The sequence below is a fragment of the Eleutherodactylus coqui genome, chromosome 3 (genome assembly GCF_035609145.1).
Source record: "Eleutherodactylus coqui strain aEleCoq1 chromosome 3, aEleCoq1.hap1, whole genome shotgun sequence".
Lineage (NCBI taxonomy): Eukaryota > Metazoa > Chordata > Amphibia > Anura > Eleutherodactylidae > Eleutherodactylus > Eleutherodactylus coqui.
In genome coordinates, this window is record NC_089839.1 from 102,227,815 (window position 1) to 102,249,175 (window position 21,361).

The 21,361-nt window shown below is 47.5% G+C and overlaps 1 protein-coding gene across 1 annotated transcript; it reads left to right on the forward strand.

Moving 5' to 3' along the window:
- Window positions 1-14,183: 14,183 nt before the first annotated feature.
- On the forward strand, window positions 14,184-20,904 carry LOC136620880 (serine/threonine-protein kinase PRP4 homolog). Its single transcript, XM_066595930.1, has 2 exons — window positions 14,184-16,087; window positions 19,521-20,904. Exons 1-2 carry the CDS (start codon window positions 14,617-14,619, stop codon window positions 20,117-20,119), a joined length of 2,070 nt encoding a protein of 689 aa, XP_066452027.1. The 5' UTR covers window positions 14,184-14,616; the 3' UTR covers window positions 20,120-20,904.
- The last annotated feature ends 457 nt before the right edge of the window (window positions 20,905-21,361 follow it).

Consider the following 21,361-nt stretch of genomic DNA (forward strand, 5'->3'; position numbering starts at 1 on the left):
TAATCCACATGCGGGTAACACAATGAACGCTTGCCATAGGACAACTATGGAAAGCGCAGCCCGATGTACACAAATGGAAATCCGCCACAATTTTCCGCTCAAGTATAAAATTTGCGGCATGTCACGATATTTTCCTCGATGAACCTATCATAATGATAGGATAATTGCGGTGACTTTAGTGTTCTTCCACGACAGAAATCTGCTTGCCCGCGGGCGTAAAACCGCAACACCCATGAACAGGCAGCCTTAGTGCTCCCCCCTCTGCCATAGGGGAGGAGGGGGAAGCAATAAAAGGTCTTCGCGATCAGCCTATATTAATGATAGGCTCACCACGAAGAGTTGCTGCATGCAGCAATTTTAATCACACGAGCGGAAAATCGCTTTCATTTTCTGCTTGTGTGCAGTAGGCTACGCTTTCCATAGTAATCCTGGCATGCGAGTTCCGTGTGCGATTTATTGCCACGAATCTCGCAATGACACCTCGCCCATGGACATCCAGCCTCATTGAGGAAAATTGGCTTCTACCTCACTGTTTGTTTGTTTATTTGCCTTCCTTTGGATCAACATTTGGGAGTAATAGGCTCACCTGGATGGATGTGTCTTTTTTCAGCATGAGAGTGCATTCACATGAGCTTGTACATACATAGGTGCACACAAAACCGCGCACCCATGTACATGCACAAACATGCATGAATGCAGGTCTGTGTCCATTGCCCTCAATGGGGCCACGGCTGCTGTTGGCGGCCCCATTGCAATCACAGAAAATGGCCGTTAATTACTGACTGAGGAGTGCATATAGATGCATCCTCTCACCATGCAGGTAGCTGACTACCAAATGGAGGAGCCAATAACACCTGTGCAGGACCCCCCTCACTATCAAGAGGCAGTGTGAGTGGTTGTTTTATCGGTCTCCTGCACAGGTGTTATTGGCTCCTCCATTTGGTGGTCAGCTACCTGCATGGTGAGAGGATGCATCTATATGCACTCCTTACTCAGTAAGTAACGGCCATTTTCTGTGATTGTTTTTAATTCTTGATTTCCCCTTCTGTGATGCATTTATATTAGTGTAGGGACCCACTACAACGCAAGGAACCGTGAAGTGGCTAGTGGGCTCATGTATCTTGGCCAACATCCAACCAATGCCTTGCATTTATTATCTATCATTCACATACAGTGTGGCATTAAGACTCCAGGTTGGCGGAATCTGCTCATTCACCTACTCCTGGAACCCCCGTAAAAAATCCTCATGACACTTCTACAGTTGTATATAATTCCTCTCATAAGGAACATTCATACATTATCTCTATAGCTGTTTTAGGTACTGGGTTGGAGCATTAGGTGTAGCAGCCGCAGATGTGGAAAGAGTAGTTGGGGACGAGCCAGGAGTCCGCAATAGGAGGTCTTATGGGCAGAACAAATGGAGTAGATGGGTCGTGTTGTCAAGAGGGAAGCCAGGGGTCGGTATCAGAAGGTCTCAGTGTTGAGTTAGAAATGGAGAAAGTGGGTCACGTTGTCGGAAGGGAAGCCAGGGGTCTTATCAGAAGGTCTTCGTTGAATAGCAGAGAAGCAGGCAGTAGTAGAGCTTGATCAATGGCTGCTGAGGCACAATATTCACGCAAAGGAGGCGGGAACATGGCCTGGTTTATATAAGAGGCTTAATCAGAAACAGAAGCATGGCCATTTTTATATAGGAGGCCTAATCAGGAACATGGTGGGGACAAGACAGGGAAACAGAGAAGCATGGCTAGGTTTCAGCAGAGGAGCTGTCCAAGACCTGGACAGAGCTGCCGACTGGAGCGCAGCAATATTCTTGAGGTGCAAGCGAACTGTTCAGGCCAGAGATTGGATGTAGGGGTAAAGGAGGGATTGGAGTCGAATGGGCCTGTGGTGCCTCACACTGAGATGGAGATGTCAGGATGAGGTCGGTTAGTAGGGGGCGGAAACAGGAGAAGGTCAGTTTTTGGGAGGTTCAGTTTAAGGTAGAGAGTGGACATAGGGTTAGAGACCACGTACATCCGGTTGCATACTGAAGAAACGGTGCTGTAATGTCATGAGAGGAGGTGTATAACTGGGTGTCGTCGGTGTAGAGATGGTACTGACAGCCAAATCTCCTGATGGTCTGTCCTGATGGTAGTGGCTGTGTTAATGGAAAAAAGGAGGGGGCAGAGGACTGAGCCCTGGGGGACCCCAACAGCAAGGGAGGAGGATCAGTAGGGAATAGTTGCCCCTCGATTTAGCCGTTAGGAGGTTGTTTGACACTTTAGTCAGAGCAGTTTCTGTCGAGTGTAGAGGATAGAAGCTGGACTGTAGGAGGTCAAGAGGAGAGTTTTCTGATAGATAGCTTTTAAGGCGGGAGTAAATTAGGCTTTCTAATAATTTGGAGATGAAGGGGAGATTTGAGAAGAGTCGGTAGTTGGCAGCATCGGTCGAGTCAAGAGTCGATTTCTTTAGCAGTTGGGATATGATAGCCTATTTGAATTAGGAGGGGGAGAAGCCAGAGTTTTGGGTGTGAACGGTCTGAAGGTCCTGTACATATGGTAGGCTGGTGGGTCTGATGAGATTCTAGGCAGCTTGACAGGCAAAGAGAGGAGGTTATGGTCCGAGAGCGGGATAGGGGAGTTAGTGAAGTGGCAAGCAGAGCAGAGACGGAGAAAGACTAGATCAAGAGTATTGCCATCTCTGTGAGTGGGAGAGGCTGTGAGTTGTGAGAGACCAAGGAAGGAGGTCTACATTTGCTGTAATTGAGCCTCTAGAACATGCAAACTCGTAGACTGTCGAAGTTGGCATCCCAGATGGTCCAATACATGTTCTATTGGCGATAAATCTGGCAACTGGGCAGCCATGGAAGTGTGACAGTGTTGTAGTGTTCCTAGAAACCCTTGTTGTGGGCAGCCAACTATTATCCTGTTGGAGGCCGCCATGAGAGACAACACATGTGCCTGCAGGATGTGCTGAACATATCACTGAGCTGCCATTGTCCCTCGTACCACCACTAGCGGTAGCCGACTGTCATGCAATGGCCCCCAGATCATCACACCAGCAGTGTGAGCAGTGTACCGCTCCACAGCAAAGGCAGGATTGCAGTGTTCACCCTCAGGTCTCCAAACACGAACACAGCCGCCATCAATGCCCAAACTAAACCTGGATTAATCGCTGAAGACAACTGGAATCCACTTTGTAGCATCCAGTTTAATCGTGCATAACACCACTGCAAATGGTGATGGTGGGTGTCAAAGGCAGTACACATCATGTGTGCCATGAGACCAAAGGTCCTTTAGCCAAACACCTGGAAATGGATACAACAGATGCAGGGGTCTAACGATGGTGTCACCTGTTTCTGGATGGCGGACAACGAAACACTTTGAACTGCTCATACTTGTCGAACGATCATATGATGTTGTCTACTGGTGGTCTGTCGAGGGGGTCCTGAGCCCAGTCCCCTTGTGTGCCCTTACACATCCACTGGTCCCAACACCTCCTAACAGTCTGGTCAGAACGGTCCAGGTGTCGGCAATTCCTTAATATGACCATCCAGCTTCTTACATCCCAAGAAAAACCTTCTGTGTGTCTTAGAGGCGTCTAGTGGTCAACAAGCTCTACACAAGCAGAAGAAGAGGTCACTGCACACAAGTAATCACTGCTAAAAGGGATGAAGCTGATTTTTAATCTGCATGAATTATTTTAGCTCCTGTTGTTCTAGCGTATGAAGCGGTGTTTTAAAAAAAAACAAGAAAAACCCCAACATATTCTGACTCTTCGAACTTCGCGCCAGTGTGTGTGAGCGTGAAAAGACGGGTCCTGCCGTAACTCTTCTTGCACACAACATGCGAGCGTCCCGGTAGTGGAAACTAAACCAGTGATCAGTGGTTTCGTATCGTCCCATCATGCGGCCACATAACGGCCCGTGTGTTGAGGCCCTTACCAAGGATATTCATCGGGGATCTTACAAGATGCTATATACTACAAACCTGCAGCAAGATAGTGTTACATGAGACTGGATTTATCACCAAATCACAGCAAAATCATGGAGATTCTGATCCTGCCCTTATACTTTGTATTACTGGTCAGCATTATTATAGTATTACTACTGCTGATTCCGGAAGGTCTCAGATGCTCCTCGAATTGCTTCTCTAAGATGTGACAAATGTCTTCTCTAGCAGTATAAGGCTGCTGTCACGCCTGCGTTGGGGTCGCTTCAGGGTTTCCGTCTCTCTGCTCCATTTTTGGAGAAGAGAAACTGAAATAAAACAGAAAACAACGAATCCATTTTTTTCCCATTGATTCCAATGGGGTTTCAATAAAGCAGAAAGGCTTCCGTATGCTTCCATTTCATTAGATTTTCGTTTCTTTGGATGATAAAATAGCGCAGTCTGCAGCGTGATTTTTCTGTTTAAAAAACGTAGGCCTGACAGAATGAAGGCAAACAGAAGCCTTTCTGTTATTTTTCAAACCCCATTGAAATCACTTGGGTAATAAATCATTTTTTCTCTCCTCTAAAAATGGAAACCGTGAACTGACCGTCACGCAGGTGTGAGCGCGGCCTTATTCTGTAATCCCTGTGCCTCGTGTTTTGTATGTGGGATATATGTGTTTGTCAGAACTTCCAAGTCATTTCATGTTTTAGAATCTCAAACATTTTGATCTTAATTAGAGATGAGTGAACCTACTCGTTTTGAGTAATTACTCGATCGAGCACCGCGATTTTCAAGTACTTCCGTACTTGGGTGAAAAGATTCGGGGGGCGCCGGGGGGCGGGGGGAGGCGTGGCGGAGCGGGGGATAGCAGCAGGGAACAGGGGGAGCCCTCTCTCTCTCCCTCTCCCCCCCACTCCCCGCTGCAACCCCCCACTCACACACGGCGCCTGCTGAATCTTTTCGCCCGAGTATGGAAGTACTCGAAAATCGCGGCGCTCGGGCGAAAAAAGGGCGTGGCCGAGTACGCTCGCTCATCTGTAATCTTAATGTAACACATACAACAACAGTAGTTTCAGGCTTCCCTCACACAGGCGTTGTGGTAAGCGCTACGATTTAAATTGCGGGGCTTTGCAGCATTTTACTTTAGTTTTGATGAGGAACGCGAAACGCTCAAAAATAGAACAAACCCCGCTCGAAAATCACAGCGCTAAAAGTCACTGCAATCGAGCGGCTGTCTGAGCGGTCTAATCGAAAACAATGGGAGCGCTATACTGCGATGCTGAAAACGCCGCTCTAGTCGTGGTAAAAAATGTCTCTATGAGGGAGATCGTAGGCAGGTGTGAAAAATGCTGCAAAGTGAGAATGCTTTCAAAAAGAGAAGAAGTGTTCTCAGTTTCATCAAAAACCAAAATGCAAAGTGAGTGAAGAGAGGAATCTAAATCAGTATTTGGTGTGACCGCCCATTACCTTCACAACAGCATCAGCTCTTCTAGGAACGCTTGCACACAGTTTTTGAAAGAGCTCGGCAGGGAGGTTGTTCCAGACATCTTGGAGAGCTAAGTACAGATCTTCTGTGGATGTCGGCTTGTGAAACCATTGGTCACGTTTTGCGGGCGTGATTTTAATCGCTTAGTAAGGTTGGACTTGATGGATATTTGTCTGTTTTCAACCTGCATAAACCAAGTAGCTGAAGAGTTTGTGCCTGCTGCTGACGTCTCCTGATGCCCCCCACCGATGACGGTTGTCCCACTAGACCCCTTGTTCCCCGTCTTCCAGTAGTCAGGCCATATTCAGCGTCAGAAACATCCAACACGGACTTCAATGGAAATCCATGGCATAAATCTGCATGTTAACGGTAGATCTCTGACATGGATCTGGATTAGAGCTGCCGTAGGTACGCACACCAACTACTTGCATTCAGTCTGTATGTGGATACACCGCTGCGGAATCCACAACAACAAGGGACATGTCACTTCTCTTCTTTCCATGAAGCCTTTGGGCCATGTGCTGTCTGTGGTAAATCCCGGGCAGCGCATGACCCCATTATAGCCTATGGGTCTATGCAGATTAACGAGGACCGCTAACTCATCGCATGCTCTATTCCTGTCCGTATCACGCTGATGCATGGCTATGTGCTATATCCAAGTGAGTCCGACAGCACATGGACAAGTCTCCGCGTGTTGTCCGATGCAAGTTAAACCCCAATCACTCGGGCGCAACTTGCACACACGGTAGGTGTGCACACAGACTAATGCAGATTCCACCATGTGAACACGGCCTAATGGATACAAGTAGTAATCTTGTATATGCTCCATGCAGCACTAGTTACAGGAGGTCCAACCATGTGAACACGGCCTAATGGGTACAAGTAGTAATGCTGTATATACTCCATGCAGCACTAGTTACAGGAGGTCCAACCATGTGAACACGGCCTAATGGGTACAAGTAGTAATCTTGTATATACTCTATGCAGCACTAGTTACAGGAGGTCCAACCATGTGAACACAGCCTAATGGGTACAAGTAGTAATCTTGTATATACTCTATGCAGCACTAGTTACAGGAGGTCCAACCATGTGAACACAGCCTAATGGGTACAAGTAGTAATCTTGTATATACTGTATGCAGCACTAGTTACAGGAGGTCCAACCATGTGAACACAGCCTAATGGGTACAAGTAGTAATGCTGTATATACTCCATGCAGCACTAGTTACAGGAGGTCCAACCATGTGAACACGGCCTAATGGGTACAAGTAGTAATGCTGTATATACTCCATGCAGCACTAGTTACAGGAGGTCCAACCATGTGAACACAGCCTAATGGGTACAAGTAGTAATCTTATATATACTCTATGCAGCACTAGTTACAGGAGGTCCAACCATGTGAACACGGCCTAATGGGTACAAGTAGTAATCTTGTATATACTGTATGCAGCACTAGTTACAGGAGGTCCAACCATGTGAACACAGCCTAATGGGTACAAGTAGTAATGCTGTATATACTCCATGCAGCACTAGTTACAGGAGGTCCAACCATGTGAACACGGCCTAATGGGTACAAGTAGTAATGCTGTATATACTCCATGCAGCACTAGTTACAGGAGGTCCAACCATGTGAACACGGCCTAATGGGTACAAGTAGTAATCTATATATATAAAGCTGAAAGCCCTCACTGACTCACTGACTGACTGACTCACTGACTGATTGACTGACTCGCCAAAAGTTCTCCAACTTCCCGATATCGTAGAAACATGAATTTTGGCACGAGCATAGATTATCTCCAAAATAGGAAAAGTAATTGGGTCCCAACTCGATTATTCAATTCTAGCGCAAAAGAATTGGCGTCGAAATTTTACGTACATAATCTAAATCTGTCACTTCCCAATGTCATAGAAACTTAAAATTTGACACGGGCATTGATTATGACATAAATAGGAAAAGCTAATGGGTCCCAACTCGATTATTCAATTCTAGCGCAAAAGAATTGGCTTCAAAATTTTTCGTGCGGAATGTAATTTTTTCACTTTCCGGTGTCATAGACATGGGAAATTTGGCACGAGCATTGATTATGTCATAAACAGGAAAAGCTAATGGGTCCCAACACCATTATTCAATTCTATGCGCAAAAGAATTAGCGTCCAAATTTTACGTAGATAATGAAAATCTCTCACTTCCCAATGTCATAAAAACATGAAATTTGACACAAGCATTGATTGTGTCATAAATATGAAAAGTTAATGGGTCCCAACTCGATTAGTCAATTCTAAGCGCAAAAGAATTAGTGTCCAAATTTTATGTACGTAATCTAATTCTCTCACTTCCTGATGACATTTTATATAAAGGAAACGTCGCATGGTTTCCTCCACGTGGTGTTTCCTGGGTAACGCAGAGAACTATGCAAAATGGTGAACATATGTTTTTCTTCAGTATCTCTAAAGTAACCACGACTTCGTAAGATTTTCCGTGTGAACACCAGATAAACACCAGTACCAAATTAACTCGGGCAAAGCCGGGTATATCAGCTAGTCTTGTATATACTCTATGCAGCACTAGTTACAGGAGGTAACAGGACAAACAACTAATTTTTTAGACCAGCCAATTTCGCATTATTTTCTTCGGGGGAGACGAGAACCACAAGGACTGTTATGAATCATAGACATAAACAGGCACCAGTATACCACTCACCATCTATTAGTCTAAATCCAGAAATAGATCACCAGTTATCAGTACACCACTCACCATCTACTAGTCTAAATTCAGAAATAAGTATGAGCGATAAGCTCCAAGTGGTGAATCTGTCAAACTATATCCTTACAAAGGATGAATTCCACGTGCTGGAGAGGGGGCTGTCCTTCGTCCCCACGACCCAATTCGATCCGTTCGTGTGGGCGAAGGACATCTCCCTCTTCACACGCAAACTTCGCTGGCATAAATATTTTGCCATTAAAAACCGGGAAAGAGCCAAAGAAATGGGCTTGGAAGTCTCTGATCTCATTGGTCTAGACATGCTACAAGCCCTCGAAGATGAAAATACAAATCCAGTTGGTTATGGCCCCCACACAGACCTAAAACCTAGGAACACGGCAAATCCACCTGCCTGCCCATGTCCGGAATTGGACATCTTTGAAGACCTGGTGATCAATGATTTGAAATCGTTTAAACCACCTAAAACGTGCCCTAACCTTACACAATCAGAGAGCAAAGCCCTGGAACAACTGAAAAGTAATGACAAACTCGTAATCAAACCGGCCGATAAAGGCGGAAATGTAGTAATCATGACAAGAGACCAATATAAAGATATGTGTGAGGAACTACTATGTGATACAACAACGTATAGAACTCTCACATCGGACCCTACCATTCAGTTTCAACGAGAAATGAGAGACCTCCTTGTTCAAGCATTAGAAAAAGACTGTATCACTAAGAAAGAATTTGATTTCATAATTCCATCTCACCCGACAACGGCAACCTTTTATGCACTGCCTAAGTTGCATAAAGGGGTTAATCCACTTCGTGGGAGACCCATTGTCTCCGGAGTGAACAATTTAACTCAAAATTTGAGTATATACGTTGATCAAATTCTACGACCGTTCGTTCTATCCTTGAGGTCGTATGTACGTGATACAATGGATGTCCTCAGACTTATGGAAGGTATCTCAGTTAGCCCGGATACACTGCTGGGCACTTTGGACATCGAATCACTTTATAGCTCAATCCCGCATGACGGCGGTATTAAGGCTACAGGATTCTTTCTAGAACAACGGGGCTCTCATTTCAACTTACATAACCAATTTACCCTAGACAGTCTACAATTCATTTTGTCCCACAATTTCTTTCTATTTGACACAAAGTACTTCCACCAGCTCAGGGGGACTGCGATGGGGACATCTTGTGCCCCATCGTACGCCAATCTCTACCTGGGCTGGTGGGAGGAAAAACATATCTACAATAACGACCAATGGTCTGACAATATCGTCTTATGGCTGAGATACATTGACGATATCCTAATTCTGTGGAAGGGAACCAAGGAGTCTTTCCAAGAATTCGTCAATGTACTCAACACCAACAACCTCAATCTGAAAGTTACCTCAGAGATCAGTGAAAAAACTGTAGCTTTCTTAGATCTTCTCATTCATAAAAAGGATGACGGGTCGATTGTGTCAACGCTGTATCGTAAAACAACAGCGACAAATAGTTTGCTCAAATGGGACAGCTTCCATCCCGTAGCCCTGAAACAAGGTATCCCGAAAGGGCAATTCCTTAGACTTAAAAGGAACTGCTCTGATATACAAGACTTCCAACTGGAAAGCCTCAAATTAAAACAACGCTTTATGAACCGAGACTATCCAGTGGATGTCATCGAGAAGGCATATACATATGCCAAAGAACAACCAAGGAACACCCTCTTGGTTCCTCGTCAACGTGAGACATCTAATATCTCTCGAATTATCGGGACCTACGATACAGGCAACAAGCACGTAAGAAATATCCTGGGGCACTATTGGGACACTCTCACCAAAGACCCCGATCTGATTGATGTAATTCCACCACGACCAGCAATCACCTTCAGACGGGGCCATAATTTACGAGATCATTTGGTGAAAAGCCATTTGGCACCCCCGGTATCACAATTCAATTGGTTGGGTAGCAGTAAACCCATGGGAACTTTTAAATGCCATGATTGCGCAGCATGCCCTTTCATTCTGAAGAGCAATACATTTGTTAGTGCCAGTACGAAAAAATCCTATACCAACAGATGCTTCATCAACTGTCGGTCCAAAAACATCATCTATATGGCCTCCTGTACCTGCCCGATGAACTATATCGGCAAGACGCTGCAACAATTTCGTAGACGCATATTAGGCCATATAGGGAATATTTGTCGGGGAGAATCAACCCCCTTAGCAGATCATATTAAGACAGTCCATGGAGGAGATGAAAATGCCATAAGATTCCAAGGGATCGAAATGATACGCACGAATATAAGAAGAGGCCATATCGACAAAAGACTCCTACAAAAGGAGGCATCTTGGATTTTTCGTCTGGACACTCTGACTCCTAAAGGCCTCAATGCCACTTTAAATTTTAATTGTTTTCTTTAAATTCTATACATGTACAAGCGAAGCTGTCCCATTTGAGCAAAAACTACCTGAATTAGGGACAAGACGCTACTTTCACTGACGTGATACTAAACGGTTCTTTTTTTAATCACTATGAAATCTTGATCCTGATTTGTATCTATCGGATATATCGGGACCATCCCTACCACATTTAAATGCAACCATCATCATTCTGATGTGCATGATGGTAGAGATCTCACTCGAGCCCTCTTCAACGATCTACCTGCATCATTAATGCATCTTTACATCTCAACATCAGCAACAAATACCAATGAATTATTTTCTTTCTATGTGTAGGACATTAATCTCTTATCATTAAAGAAACCAATCACCTCTATTTTTAGGTGTGGTTTCTTTCTAAATATATACGGATCATCTTTTTCCTTCCATTGGGGTTAGTCTCAACTATACAATCTCCCCGCTTCCTGGTCTAAAAAGCTAATAAGCAGACGATTCCAAAGACGCCAATTGAGGCGATAACGAAATCGGCCTGATTTACAGAATGATAGTATATATGCACGCTCAGCCTTCACATATCCTATCTACTCGGCTGACATACCCTATAAATCAGGGCAATAAGTGCCTCATAAGCTTCAAACCTCTCTCCCTCTCTGTGTATTAATAAAATACACTTCCACTCTGGACGAGGAAGAGGTGTTTGTCTTATGCATGAACAAAACAACCATAGGTATTGCAATAATAGACGGACTACATCTATATATATTATGCATGACTGGAGGATGAGCCCCCAGGCATGCTCCTCCAATAATGTGCCCTTACGCTTAACGATGTGCCCTCCAATAATGTGCCCGTACGCGTAACGATGTGCCCTCCAATAATGTGCCCTTATGCGTAGTACACTTCCACTCTGGACGAGGAAGAGGTCTTTTGCATGAACAAAACAACCATAGGTATTGTAGTAATAGACGGACTACATCTATATATATTATGCATGACTGGAGGATGAGCCCCCAGGCATGCTCCTCCAATAATGTGCCCTTACGCTTAACGATGTGCCCTCCAATAATGTGCCCTTACGCGTAATACACTTCCACTCTGGATGAGAAAGAGGTGTTTGTCTTATGCATGAACAAAACAACCATAGGTATTGCAGTAATAGACGGACTACATCTATATACATTATGCATGACTGGAGGATGAGCCCCCAGGCATGCCCCTCCAATAATGTGCCCTTACGTGTAACGACTACATCTACATACATTATGTATGATTGGAGGATAAACCCCCAGGCACGCCTCTTCAATAGTGTGCTCGTATATGCAACGAAAGTATTTTTGAATACAGTCATCCTTCTAAATACAGCTCAGATTCCGGAGCACGATGCGATACATTACCTTGTATACAAGACTGCAGGTGATGTGGAACATGAGTGAGTCATATATTCATACACAACATATGACATTTGAGGACACACCCCTGGAGCACATCCCTCTATAGTTGTATCCCTATGCATAACGACAGCGCTTCCAAAATACGGCCATTCAGTTTTGAACAAAGAGTGGGCGGGACGCGATGACTCCACCCACAGCGTCATACGGTCACGCCCCAAGCCGGAATCTAGTAACATCTGATCCGGCTGCGACGTGAAGGACGCGACGTTATGACGTCACACGCTTGCGTTCCACTGTGGAACGCGGAAGTCCCGTCCCGATGGTCGCTAGAACGGCACCCTGTGCATACTCCTAGGACGATCGGAGGCGAAATTTATAGCCCGATCCATTCCTAGAAGAACGTGTATATACCTAGGAAGGAATAAACTAAGGTAACCATCCAGCTTAAAAGAGACCTGTGTATACTAATGATAGACACACACCCTGTCCCCTAGGATTGGCTAGCTAATTGACAGGACGACCCACTGGGAGGAGTTATAGATATATAACCCAGACCTACACACATGGACTTCAGATGCCTACAGCTCACCATCAGAGCTGCAGGTGCTGCTGGAGATCACTCCTGGCACTCCTCTTGCCCTGCTCTATACCTTCTGTCTCGCTCTATAAGCTATTACAGCTAATTCTGCCTTACTGAATGCAAGCCTTATAGCCAGTTTAAAATGCTTTTTGCCATTGTGGCAGTTACTAGTAGGTCTTAGCCTGAAGTGGGGCTGTATATCCTGCATGCTATCACTGTGCTGGGCTAATAGGTGTTTAACCTGACAGTCATTTTTCCAAGAGCCAAGGTCTCTTGGTGTTAACCCTACGAAAATCACCAAGGATCTTGAGACACGATTGGAGGTGGACAAAATTCTGGCTATTTTGCACATGCATCGTCGCCGTGTATAATACACGATGCACAGTTACTTTACTCTATCTTAGAGTTACACTATCTAATGCGAATACGGCATTCAGTTGCGAGGCAATAGGATCCAGTTGAATAGCTTTCTGGACCTTATAGGTTTCAAGCATACGTAGGATTCACTCTACAGATAGAATCCAAGCGCAATTTATAAATGAGGCAATTTTGAGGAATCTAGGAATCTCTTTATTGAAAAGTGACAGGCACATTTTAGCCATCGTTTTGGTGATCATTTCTGATAGAAAACTCTCTCCTACTTCTCTAGGGGCGTATTGTTGCCCAGCTCCTGACGAACTATCGGCTATCCCGATAGGGAAACGCGTAGAGCAAAAACAAATGAGAGTCAAAAATAATATGAATACAGTGTAAACAATGCACGAAATGATACAGTGTAAACAATACACCAAACGACACTGATTTGAATACCATACTAAAAATCATACGAGTCCTTATAAATAAAAGGGCTGTCTGGTTCGCACTAAAAAACAATCGCCATCTCAAGGGGATGCGCATCATAACAGCTCAAGTACTAAATACTTACCTTGATAGTGAACCATCTTATATAAGTGACTCCTGAGGACCTCTGGAGGGCTACACGGGAACTGTAGATATACTCCCCCCTCCCTTACCCCCCATAAGATCCTCCCTTTTTATGTTAACTGTTTGTCCTGTCACTATATGTTCTATGTGACTGTTTTTTTGTTGGTAGGCTTTGACTTTTTAAATTAATTACTAATAAAATTTATTCTTTTTAACTCTATATCTGTGACGGCCTCAACCTATAAAAAATATAGATACTTCATACCACTGTGATTTGTAGTTACAGGAGGTCCAACCATGTGAACACGGCCTAATGGGTACAAGTAGTAATCTTGTATATACTCTATGCAGCACTAGTTACAGGAGGTCCAACCATGTGAACACGGCCTAATGGGTACAAGTAGTAATCTTGTATATACTCTATGCAGCACTAGTTACAGGAGGTCCAACCATGTGAACACGGCCTAATGGGTACAAGTAGTAATCTTGTATATACTCTATGCAGCAGTAGTTACAGGAGGTCCAACCATGTAAACACGGCCTAATGGGTACAAGTAGTAATCTTGTATATACTCTATGCAGCACTAGTTACAGGAGGTCCAACCATGTGAACACGGCCTAATGGGTACAAGTAGTAATCTTGTATATACTCTATGCAGCACTAGTTACAGGAGGTCCAACCATGTGAACACGGCCTAATGGGTACAAGTAGTAATCTTGTATATACTCTAAGCAGCACTAGTTACAGAAGGTCATGTGAAAGACCTGTGGATGTGAGGCATTTTCATGTGGCAGCAGCGCCAGCCCCATTGAAAGCAGTGGGAGAACTCTGGGAGATTCTTCTTATGCAGCACAGTGAGTAACGCGGCTGCAGGGGACTGGGGGCGGAGCTTTAGTATAATAGCGAGATAGAAAGGGGGAGGAGCTTAGAACGGAAAGGGGGAAAGAAGAAGGGAAGAGGAACAGAAGTGAGAAGCAAGTGAAGAGAGAAGACGGAGCCGTGCAAGACAGAAGACACGTGGAGTACAATTGCCTGGAAGAAAAGATTTTCGTTTTGCTAACCAGCAGAGGAGATACTTGGATTACAAATTCGGATTTACAAATTGAAAGCAGAGCAAGCGGAGGATTGAATTTAAAGAAGAAGAGGAAGAAGCTTACGGTTGAGGACCGGAGACGTCAGGAGAAGAAGAGAAGAGGATTCCGGTGTGAAGACAAGGAAGATAGAATGGAAGACCTGCGGGCGCAAATCCAGGAGGCAGTCAGCCAGGACGGCACCGGCTGGCTGGAGGAATTGCTGCTGAGCTACAGGACGGCCGCGGGAGCGGCGGAGCCGGAGGGACCCGGGACGCAACCGAGGAGAGCCAGCGAAGCGTCGCCGGTAGGAGGGGAGCAGCTGCGGGGAAGACCGCAGCGAAGAAAGCAGCCGCCAGCGAGGCTCAGCCCGAGCCCGGCGAACAAGCGACGCGGAATGAGGAGCAGCAGGGGAGAAGATGAAGCGGCGGCCGCCGCGAAAACCGGAAGCAAGATGGCGCCGGGTTCAAAACGTTTGGCGGGAAAACGGCCCGCCACGAGGCAGCGCTCACCGCCGGCGAGCGGGAGCAGAAGAATAGAAGCCCAGCCATCTTCTACAGTATCAGCAGCAGCAGCACCCAGCGCAACAGGGCAGCGCGCGCTGGCGCGAAAAACAGCGCAGACGAGGAGCGGTGCGGTCATGAGCCAGACGGAGGAGAGAGGGAACACGCGGGAAGGGCGCGTACCCCGCCAACACCGCAGAGCATCGCAGCCAGAGCGCAGGGCGGAAGGTAGGCAACAGAAGGGCAGGGGGACAAGTAGGAGGGGGAACATCACGGGAACAGCAGCCACCTATAGCACCCCCGCCAGCACCCCCGCCAGCAGCCCCATTAGCAGCCCCGCTAGCACCCCCGCTAGCAGCCCAACCCCTGACATTTTAAGCCCAGGAAGGGCACAACGGGGGAGGGGTAGCCGGTTCGAGGGGTCACGTAGCCCGACCCAGAGCCCACTTGCAGCTGGCCAAGCGAGTCGTAGCCACGGTATGCCATCTGACTATGGCGCTAATAGACCGGAGTCTTCCCTATACCCGGGACAGCAAAGGGGGTCATACACCACACAGAGGCCAAGCAGACACACTTCAGTAGTGCAGCCACCCGCTACAGGCATGCAGCATCGGTGTTTCGTTAACCCGAGATACCTCGACCCAAGGCTGCAAGAAACGTTGGGTTATGCATCCCAAGTTTCAGCTAATTATGCTAGCAGTAGCCGCCAAGGGCAGGGCGCTAGGCGTAGGCGCAGGGACAGAGCCAGGGCGGTAAGATTAGAATCCAGGCGTTCGGGCCAGCTAGAGCAGGCGGGCAGCGCTTCAAGTAGCAGCAGCGGCAGGGCAAGAGTAGACAGCAGAGTAGATAGGAGCAGCTCAGGAGAAGATAGACGGGACTCTGAAGAACATCGGCACCTGCTCAACGTACAAGTCGAGCCAAGTTCAAGAGACTACAGGAGTTACAGAAGTCATGGCCACTCGCATGGACGGTCGTGCGGACACCAGCCTGGTTTGGCCTATCAGCAAAGGGCGCAGGAGGCTACGCAAAAGGACAGTCGTCAGCCCACGCCAGACCGCAGGATCCGGAGGAGGGATACAGCTGGGACATCACCCTTGGCGCTGCCGGAGGTCGGTCGAGCTGGTGAGTTGTCATTACAAAATGCTTGGTGTAATGTGATGGATCCCGCGAAGGGCGCGGAAACACAAGATTTGGTTGCGGTGTTGAAGTCTTTGTTGAGCAAGGTGGATCCGCAAGAGGGGCTTGCAGGATCCGGTGGTTCACCGGGGGGCAGAGGCCCGCCTGTGAGTAATGTGTCTGGAAGCTCAACGTTGTGTACAGATGGTGACCCAACGGAAGGGTTAAAATTTGCAGATTCGATGTTCTGCGGTGTTGCCCCGCTAGGGGTAGGTTTGGCTGAAGAGGTTACGGAAAGGATCAAAAAAGGTTTATATGTGGATATTTGGTCCTTATTGTCGGTGGACCACGTTATGGTGGACAAGGAACGGTTGTCCGAACGTGGAACGGAAAAGAAGCCAAAGATTGCCAAGACGTTCGGCAATTGGCTTCAGGCGTATATGGTTTTGGCTCATGTGGTGTGTCAGCATCAGCCGATTAAAGGTCCAGAGTTGATGGTTTATTTAAACACAATATACAGCGCCTACAAGCTGCACGGTGGGTCAGCTTGGTGGCGCTATGATGAGGATTTCCGCAGGCGCGTATCCGGAACGAGTCACATAAGCTGGGCCACAAAAGCGACCGACGTGTGGATCCAGCTGATCCTAGCACAACGGCCCGCCAGAGCGTCCTTTCCGGCGGGAGCCGCGGGAGGCGGGCAACAGCCCCCCGCGGCATCACAGAGACCTAACGGCACATGCTGGCTCTATAACGAGGGCCATTGCCGATTTCACGCCACCTGCAAATTCCGACACGAGTGCTCGGTTTGCGGGGGGCAGCACGCAGCAGTTCGCTGCTTTAAAAAACAAAGAGCGTCTGCCACAGTGGGTGGTGCCAGTGGAGCACCGAACACCAGTGAAAAGTCGGGTCCTGCTTCCGTGGTTAGACATTTACCACAGGAAGCAGGCGGCAAAAATGCTTAAAGACGGTTTTTCCGAGGGTTTCGTGATTCCGTTTGTTTTTTCTCCCGCATCTATGTTTTCCCCGAATTTAAAATCGGCGTTGGATAATATTAGCTTGGTCAAAGAGAAATTGTTAAAAGAAGTGGAGCTGGGCCGCATGGCCGGCCCTTTCGGAACACCGCCATTTACCAATTTGCGGGTTTCCCCCTTGGGTTTAGTACCTAAGAAGGAAACCGGTAAGTTTCGTTTAATTCATCACCTTTCTTTCCCCGCCGGTGAATCAGTTAACGACGGCATATCGAAAGATCAGGCGGCGGTGACGTATACGTCTTTTGATTGTGCGGTGCGTTTGGTTAGGGCGGCGGGCAGGCGAGCTCAGCTGGCAAAGACGGATATTGAGTCCGCTTTCCGGTTGTTACCTGTTCATCCCGAATGTTTTCACCTTCTAGGGTGCCGGGTCGAGAGTCAATTTTTTATAGACATGTGTCTGCCGATGGGATGCTCGATTTCGTGTTATTATTTCGAATTGTTTAGTTCTTTCCTGGAGTGGTTACTCAAGCACGAGACGGGCGTCTCATCGGTGATACATTATTTAGATGATTTTTTGTTTGTGGGCTCGGAGACATCAGCCGATTGCGCAATTCTGCTAAAGACCTTCCAGTCTCTCATGCGTCGGGTAGGGGTCCCGTTATCAGAGGAAAAAACGGTGGGCCCAGTAACACGGATCACCTTCCTCGGTATCGAGATCGATTCCGAGGACATGGTTTTCAGGCTACCAGTGGAGAAAGTAGCAAGGCTGACCCAGGTGGTCAATGAAGTGTCCAGCTGCAGGAAGGTCATCCTGCGCCAGATACAGAGTCTGGCAGGCTTGCTTAACTTTGCATGCAAAGTTATCCCCATGGGGCGGGTCTTCTCGAGAAGGCTAACTTTAGCCATGACGGGAATTCGGGAGCCTCACCATTTCGTGCGGGTGACTCAGGGGATGAGAGCTGATTTACATATCTGGAAGGTGTTCTTGCAATCCTTCAACGGGCAGGTGATATGCCCTAAGGAGGAGGTGACCGGAAGCGACATATGCCTGTTTGCGGACGCTGCGGGATCAGGAGGTTTTGGGGTCATTTTCAATAACCACTGGTGCCGGGAATCCTGGCCCCAGAGTTGGTTGCTTAGAAGGTGGACCAAAAACGTGACACTGTTGGAGTTTTTTCCCGTGGTGGTAGCTTTGGAATTATGGATCTCGGAGTTTCAGGACCGCAAGGTCTGTTTCTGGTCAGACAATGCGGCAGTAGTACATGTTATCAATAAGCAGACATCGGCTTCTCCACCCGTGTTGGCGTTGTTGAGACACGTTGTTTTAAAATGTCTACAAAGCAATATCTACTTGCGAGCCAGGCATGTTCCGGGTCGTGACAATGGGGCGGCTGACGCACTCTCTCGTTTTCAGATGGAAGCGTTCAGGGACCGTCATCCACAGGCGGAGGCCGAGGGGGCACGATGCCCCCCTCACTTATGGAAGCTGGTAGAGCAGAATTACTGAAGCTGGTGGAGACATCGGTCACGCGTGCGACGTGGAACAGTTATAATTCTATCTGGCTACATTGGCTTTCATTGTCAGGCGGTTCCGTCGCCGACGGCGAGAAGGCGCGGGCGGCGACGCTGGATATGCTGGCAGCTTTGCGCAAAAAACGGCGGTCCGTCGGTGCAGCAAAAAAGCACTTAGCCGGCGTAGCGTTTTTATTAAAACTCCACGGCAAGGCGGATGTTACAAAGGATTTTATGTTCCGCCAAGTAATACGCGGCTGGAAAAAGGAGAAGACGCGCGTTGACAAGCGACGTCCGATTACGTTTTCCTTGCTAGTAAGGCTCCTAGAACTTTTAGAAAGTGTTTGCGACAATAGCTCGGAAGCGCTGCTATTCAGGGCAGCTTTTTCGGTGGCGTTTTTCGCGGCATTGCGCATCGGTGAGTTGGTCCCGGCTAGTAAAAACAAGCCGGGCGGCCTTCGCCACAACGACGTTATTCCCTCAGGGGAGTCTTTGCGGGTATGCATTAGAAAGTCCAAAACAGACATGTACGGCAGAGGCGAGTGGTTAGCGATTAACAGCCTTGGCTCCAAGTGGTGCCCGGTAGCCACGGTACACGAGTATATGAGCTCGCGCAACATCTGTGACCAATTTTTTGTTCATGCGCAGGGCACACCCCTCACCCGGTTCCAATTTTCGGCGGTTTTTCGTTCATCTCTACGCGCGGCAGGCCTGAATGCGTCCGAATTCGGTACGCATTCTTTTAGAATAGGGGCGGCAACCATGGCAGACGCACATGGTATGAAGGAGGAGGACGTAAAACGTCTGGGCAGATGGAAGTCGCAGGCCTACAAATCATACATCAGACCAGACCTAGTGTTACAGTAATTAGGAGTGGCAAAGTTTTTGCTGTATGTTGGTTAAGTCGTTTCGGTTGGACGGTACGGGTTCTGTTTTCTTTGTTTTCTATTTTTCAGCTGCGGAACCGTGGAAAATATGGATTGTCGGTCATTCTTTTGTGTATTGGGCCGAAAGGCGGGCAGCAACTCGGCCACCAGGAAGGAGCCTGGGATTGACGGACACGGTGGTAAACTGGTATGGAGTTAGAGGCCTGCAGTGGCCCAGTTTGCTGAAAATTATCACGGACATTAGCAGGTGGACCCCCCGGCGAGTCATTCTGGTCGTGCACGCCGGGGGGAACGACCTAGGAAAAATAAAATTGGGCGATCTACTCGTCCTAATGAAACAAGACATGCTCCGTTTTAGGGAGTGTTTTCAGGAGTCCATGTTGGTCTGGTCGGATATCATCGGCAGGAGACGTTGGAGGGGGGCAAAAAGCCCCGAAGCAATTGAGAATGTCCGGAAGGTGGTCAACCAAAGGGTCTCGAAATTTGTGCATTCCCTGGGGGGGATTGCTATACGACATTGGGAGCTGGAGGACAGAGAGAGAGGTGCACTGAGGAGTGACGGGGTACACCTGAACGAAGTCGGGTTGGACACGTTCTTGTCGGGACTGCAGGATGGAGTCGAGGCTGCGCTAGCTCGGGTTCGTGGGGTGGGGCGGAATGCGCCGTGAAGGATACGGCGCATGCCGCGTGGCCTGAACTTTCCATGCTGGTTTGAGGGAAGGTTTACAAGCCCAAGGAAAGCGGGCTTACAAACGTCCAGTGGAACTGTTAAAGTTGAATTCAGTTAAGTTAAAGCGGGTTGGAGCATGGGAAGGGTTAGCGAGTTAGAAAAAATAGGTAGTAAGGGTTAAATCGTTAATAAAGCTGTGGCCTACCCCACATTTGACATTAAAGAAGTTGTCGGTAAGTTTTTTGGTATTAGTTGGAAAGGGAGCGTCAGTAAGGCTGATGCCCCCAGTCTCTTATGCAGCACAGTGAGTAACGCGGCTGCAGGGGACTGGGGGCGGAGCTTTAGTATAATAGCGAGATAGAAAGGGGGAGGAGCTTAGAACGGAAAGGGGGAAAGAAGAAGGGAAGAGGAACAGAAGTGAGAAGCAAGTGAAGAGAGAAGACGGAGCCGTGCAAGACACCCACCCACCCGCCCGGGGGATTGGGCGAAGAGAGACTTTATAAGACTGTAGTTGTTGGAAGTCGTCACAGCTGGTTTTTGCCTGAACTTTCCATGCTGGTTTGAGGGAAGGTTTACAAGCCCAAGGAAAGCGGGCTTACAAACGTCCAGTGGAACTGTTAAAGTTGAATTCAGTTAAGTTAAAGCGGGTTGGAGCATGGGAAGGGTTAGCGAGTTAGAAAAAATAGGTAGTAAGGGTTAAATCGTTAATAAAGCTGTGGCCTACCCCACATTTGACATTAAAGAAGTTGTCGGTAAGTTTTTTGGTATTAGTTGGAAAGGGAGCGTCAGTAAGGCTGATGCCCCCAGTCCTGTGACAGCAGCAGCAGGGGATTCCTTCATCCCCGCAGGGAATCGCTTCACCCCAGTCAGGGCTGAAGGGATTTCCCCACCACATCTTAAGGGATTCCCCGAGAGGATGAAGGAATCTCCTGCCGCTGCTGTAATGGAGGATGACCGAGTTCTCCCATTGCTTTCAATAAGCAATGGGCGATATCGCAGCCAGATAGAACATGCTGCGATCTGTTTCTCACATAGCACCGTGCTGCCATGTGGGATAATATCTCTCATGTGTATGAACCTATTAAAATGAATGGGATTCATGTTTGTGCGTCTCGCAACGCAGAAATCTCACCCGATCTTATCAGCCGTGTGAAACTGGCCTTATTCTTTAGTTGCGGGTTTGTAACTAATTGCAACCTCCGTCCCCCGGAGACTGAGCCTAGCTATCGGGTTGTTCAAT